At 37.1% G+C, this 6,074-nt stretch overlaps 1 protein-coding gene across 2 annotated transcripts in view; it reads right to left on the reverse strand.

Moving 5' to 3' along the window:
- Window positions 1-6,074, reverse strand: part of PDCD4 (programmed cell death 4) — a 53,283-nt gene that overhangs the window by 11,043 nt on the left and 36,166 nt on the right. For both annotated transcript variants that reach the window (XM_023511606.1, XM_003787172.3), the window contains 2 exons: window positions 4,916-5,029; window positions 1,051-1,272 (listed from right to left, as the gene is read on the reverse strand). In XM_023511606.1, the coding sequence (XP_023367374.1) occupies window positions 1,051-1,272; window positions 4,916-5,029 (336 nt within the window). The remainder of the gene's footprint in view (window positions 1-1,050; window positions 1,273-4,915; window positions 5,030-6,074) is intronic.

The following is a 6,074-nucleotide window of genomic DNA, read 5'->3' on the forward strand; positions in this document are numbered from 1 at the left end:
AAGATGATACACTTTATGGCCATAGGAAAAGATATTAACGTTAATAAATAGCAATAAGTTCATGTTTTCAAAGCTACACAGGGAAAGTCTTATTTATGACTTTTTATAATAAACTTTAATCAAACAAATTCCATCAATTATAACATTTTTTAAAATCCTAGCTAACAAAACAGCTTAACTACATATAATAGAAAATATATATATGCCTTTCTGCCATGTAAGGACACACAGAAAGCACTGTCCAGGAGCATCAAGCCCTCACCAGACATCAAATCTGCTGGCACCTTGATCTTGGACTTCTCAGCGTCCAAAACTGTGAGCAAGAAATTTCTGTTGTCTGTAAGTCACCACTTATGGTATTTTGTTATAATAGCCTAAACCAACTATTCATCTTATGCTCTTTGTTTTCTTTGTGTTCAGTAACATGGCTGTAAACCACTGAATGTCTTTTCATCAGACCTAACAATTTAGTCTTGGTAATTAAGAGTCAGGCCCATATCACATTACTGTACAAGATTATCACTGGAGCTTTTCCCAGGACAAGCACCATAAATGTGCATATACAACATAAAGTAGATCATAAAGTTGTGGAAAAACCTGGGGCCCCTGGCTCTAAAAATTGAAATTGATAAAGGCAGCTTAAGACTCTAAACAAAATCCCAATCGTAATTTACAGTTTACACAGTGTTTAGACCAAGACCTGTCAGAACCTTTAAAGTCGTAACGTCATCAACTTCCAAAAAAAAAAAAAAAGGAATAAGAAGAAAATACATATGGTAAAAAAAAGACCTAAAACCTATACAGAGCATATAGTATAAAACTAAATTTATAGTATGATAAAGCTTGCATTTAAAAAAAAAGAAAAAAAGCTAACTGAAAAAATACACAAAAATGTTAGACTCCTATTTTTGCAGGGGGAGGGAATGGGGACCATTTCCCTTTCACCTACAAATATTTTCTAGAAACAGGTATTATTTCTACAGTTAGTAGTGTCTAGGGGGGAATGTGGGGATGGAGGGGTGAGTGAACAAAACGACAATTCATACATACCTGTGGTGCTCTAGGAGTATCCAATGCCAATTCAGGTAGATCTTTCAACAATTTATCAAATGATTTTTCCACATCATTTGTGCTCATTACTGTCCCACAAAGGTCAGAAAGAAGCTTAGATGTCATTTCTCTATGACTTGCCTTCCCCTCCAATGCTAAGGACACTGCCAACACTGGTACTCCACTTTTCATTTCACCAAGATTTAAATCTCTCAGCATTTCCTATTCAAAAATAATAATAATTTTTAAAATTTTAAAAAGTATGTGACTACCTAGAGTTTGATAAAATTTTGTTTTTGCAAAATCAAGCTTTTATCTATACCTATCTTTACCTCTCCCTCTCTGGAAATAAGAATAGATGTAGTCTTATTTTGAGAGATAGGACAAATCAACTTTTCATGCATTTACATTAGATATTGATCCACTCTGTCGAGCTTTTTTAACTGCCTGAACATAACTATACTCAAGAATGTGAATTACATTCAAAATACAGCCATACATCCCTTAACGATACAGATAGTCTAAGAAACTTGTTATTTAGACATTTTCATCATTCTGCAAATACCACAGTGTACTTATACAAACCTTGATGGTACAGCCTCCTGCACAACTAGGCCATACAGTATATCCTATTGTTCCTAGGCTACAAACCTGTACAGCATATTACCATACTAAATACTATAAGCAACTGCAACACAAAGTTAAGTATCTGTGTACCTAAATAATATCTAAACATAGAAAAAGTATAGTAAAAATATAGTATTATCATTCCATGGGACCACAGTGGTACATGTGGTCAAAATTCTTGACCAAGACATCATTATATAGCTCAATTCTGTAGTCCATTAAGCTACATAATATCAGCTAGGCATGTGGCACAGGCAGGGTGGTGGTGGGGGGGGTCATGCCTGTAATTCTAGCACTCTGGGAGGCTAAGGTGGTAGGATCACTTGGGCTCAGAAGACCAGCTTGAACAAAGAGCAAGACTCTGTCTCTACTAAAAGTAAAAAACTTAGGGCGGTGCCTGTGGCTCAGTGGGTAGGGCACCAGCCCCACATACTGAGGATTATGAGTTCAAATCCAGCCCAGGCTGAACTGCAACAAAAAATAGCCAGGCATTGTGGCAGGGGCCTATAGTCCCAGCTACTCGGGAGGCTGAGGCAAGAAAATTGCCCATGCCCAGGAGTTGGAGGTTGCTATGAGCTGTGTGATGCCATGACATTCTACCAAGGGCAATAGAGTGAGACTCTGTCTCTACCAAAAAAAAAAAAAAAAAAAAAAAAATTAGCTGGGCATTGTGCCAGATGCCTATATCCTAGCTACTCAGGACCCTGAAGAAAGAGAAACACTTAAACCCAGGAGTTTGAGGTTGCTGTGAGCTAGGCTGATGCCATAGCACTCTAGCCTGTAGCAACAAAGTGCAACTCTGCCTCAAAAAAAAAGGCTACATAGTATTATTAATCCAGAGTTAGTAAAAAGCTAACTAACTCTGCCTTACTATCAGAAATATTGTTCTGTGAGCATTTGTAGAGAAATTTATTTTACATGTTCTTTACATAAGCTGCTTTACTCTACTTTTATTCAAAGCTTTCTCTTAAAACAAAAATTCACTTTATACTTTTATATGAAGTTTATGATAGGACCTCAAATCACTGTTTTTAAATGGAATTATTCATTTTAAATGCTAGGGTTAAAATTTCCTATTAAAAATATAATAGCAGCAGCTAATATTAACCAGTTATAAAGTATCAGGCATAACATAACAGCCACTTTATATACATCATTTAATACTCAAAATAACCCTCTGAGTATTAATTATCATACTTATCATGCCCAAAGCACAGAAAAATTAAGTAATGGCTGAGGGCATAAAGCTGCTGTGGCCAAGCTGAATGTGGAGTACAGGCAATCTGACCCTGCGGTCTATAAACTGTAACAGAGACTCTAATCAGGGCTCCTCAAACTTTTTAAACAGGGGGCCAGTTCACTGTCCCTCAGACTGTTGGAGGGCTGGACTGCGAGCCTGGGATGAGTCGGCTGCTAAGCAGGACAGGCAGCAGCAGCAAAAACATAGGAGGGCCAGATAAATGTCCTAGGTGGGTCGCATGTGGCCCGCAGGCCATAGTTTGAGGATGCCTGCTTTAAATCATGGTATACTGCTAAGAGAGTGACACAACTATTTTCACAGCCCCCTAACTTGTGTCCTGGTTAGTAGCCTCTTTCAACTCCATTTCATCTTCCTTAACCACACTTTAACTCGCTGCCTTCAGACATGGGATACCCCCTTCCCGAAAAACCTTCTTCAGTTACTTTAACAGCCAAACTCCTTCAGATGGTTCCAAATCACCTCTATTATTGTCCTCAATTTTACACTTCCTTTAACACTCCACTCATAGCACTACTTACTTAGTTAATAGACAATACACAGTTGGTCCTATGGCAAGCAGATACCCAGATTTCAACAGTCTCTACCATTACATAACAATGTCTCACATAGTTTAATAATCTGTTTACATTTCATTCCCTTCACTTGACTAACCATCAAAAGGGCAAGAATCATCTATCACAAATTCCTCTACGTGGTATGCACTGTACAAATATTTGTTTTATATTCAATTCTTAAAAATCTAAAAGTAAACTTCATAGTATTGGACAAATAAATCAAGACCATCCATTTTGAATTTTAAGAGTTATAACTGTATTACTTTAACTCAGTAATCAAAACTAGACCAGTAATAATACTTCACAATTCCACATTTACTTTATGAACAATTTATAACACAGTCAATATTAATATACAAATTTGCTTCAAAACCACTTAAATTTATTCTTAGTTTCTGTATATGTTTCTTTTTTAAATTTCTGTATCAGTGGTTTTTTTAATTAAGAAAAATTTTCTTAATCCTAAACATCAAAATGACTATCAAATCATGAAATTAAGTCAATTATTCTTTTTTTTTTTTGAGACAGAGCCTCAAAGCTATTCGCCCTGGGTAGAGTGCCATGGCATCACAGCTCACAGCAACCTCTAACTCCTGGGCTCAAACCAGTCTCCTGCCTCTACCTCCCAAGTAGCTGGGACCACAGGCACCCACCACAACACCTAGCTATTTTTTTTGGTTGCAGCCGTCATTATTGTTTGGTGGGCCTGGGCTGGATTGGAACCCACCAGCTCAGGTGTACGTGGCTGGCGCCTTAGCAGCTTGAGACACAGGCACCAAGCCAAGTCAGTTATTCTTAACCAAAGTCTCTGACGAGTTTTCAGAAGGCCCACAAATACCGTGAAATTGCCAAAATATTTTATTCATTATAAAAGCAGACATTATAAATTCTTTTAATTATAAAAATTGATTTATAAAAATATTATTTTGTGCCATTTTTTCATGGAAGGAAATAACACAGTTTTCATCAGATCCCAAACATTAAATATTAGAACTGGTTAATATAATGAGACTTTATCCCATCTCTTACTTTTAAATTTACTTAAGCAAAAGAAAATGTGCAAGATCACTCTAGATATGTTTTGCTTAAACAGTGTTTTCTCTCCTGTATTAAGTAAATTATACTTCAACTTTTTTCTTTTTGAGATAGTCTCATTCTGTTGCCCCAGGCTAGAGTGCTGTGGCATCAGTTTAGCTCACAACAACCTCAAACTTTAGGGCTCAAGTAATTCTCTTTACCTTAGCCTTCCAAGTAGCTGGGACCACAGGCACCCACGACAATACCCAGCTAATTTTTCTACTTTTAATAAAAGAAAAATGCTCAGGCTGGTCTCAAACTCTTGAGCTCAATGGATCCTCCCAGAGTGCTAGAGTTACAGACATGAGCCACTGCACCTGGCTTATACTTGTAACTTTAAACCTACCGCAACTTCATTAGTATCTCCATGCTCAAAATATTCCTGTATGATTGGTGTTAAAGTCTTCTCAAATGCTCTTTCATCCAAAGGCAAAACTACAGTTTCATAAACACAGTTTTCCTGTGAGGGGAAGGAAAGAGTTTCAAAGAACAAAATTCAGTTAAACTGAAATTGTTGTACAGTTTTATATTCAACCAGTTAATAATCTTAATAGAGTAAGATAAAGATATGCCACACGTTTTAATCATACATAAAAACAGAATAAAGGGTGGTGCCTGTGGCTCAAAGGAGTAGGGCACTGGTCTCATTTGCCAGAAGTGGCAGGTTCAAACCCAGCCCTGCCAAAAATGGAAAAAAAAAAAAGAATACATGTCATTGCTCTTTTACAAAATCTGAATAAGCCAAAATACGGACTAGAACCACTAACTGCAGCAAAACATGACTTGCTCCTATATCCCTTTTATATTCTGTTACTTTTTTATCTCTCTCTCAGAACCAATCTTCAGTGACCAAAAAGCTTTATGATAGTTTCCAATCATACACAGTTATCTTCATTAAAATGTAATTAAAAATAAAAACACAGGAAACAAAGACTTCATGATTATCATAATAAACATATAATAAAGATCAATTTTTTTTTTTGAGATAGCCCCACTCTGTTGCCCAGGCTAGACTGCCATGGCATCACCCTAGCTCACAACAACCCGAAACTTCTGGGTTCAAGCAACTGTCCTGCCTCAGCCTCCCAAGTAGCTGGGACTATAGGTGCCCATCACAACAATGGGTAATTTTTGTATTTTTTTAGTAGAGATGAGGTCTGGGTCTTGCTCTTGCTCAGGTTGGTCTCAAACTCCTAAAACTCAAGGGGATCCTCTTGCCTCAGCCTCCTAGAATGCTAAGATTATAGGCATGAGCCACTGTGCCCAGCCAGATCAATGTTGTAGCGAGTGAAAAATCTCTAAGGAAAAGCACTCCTCAACTAAAATCTCAAAAAATAAAATTAATGTCCATCACCAAACCATCTCTTTCTCCCCTGCAGAAAAGCTCTGCAATGTAGAACCCTCTTATCCATAGGGGATATGTTCAGGACTCCCAGCAGATACCTGAAAACTACAGGTAGTTACGGAAGCCTGTAAGTAACATTTTTCTTTTTTTTTTTTTTTTT

The sequence above is a fragment of the Otolemur garnettii genome, unplaced genomic scaffold (assembly GCF_000181295.1).
Source record: "Otolemur garnettii isolate 467f Iridium unplaced genomic scaffold, OtoGar3 scaffold00021, whole genome shotgun sequence".
Lineage (NCBI taxonomy): Eukaryota > Metazoa > Chordata > Mammalia > Primates > Galagidae > Otolemur > Otolemur garnettii.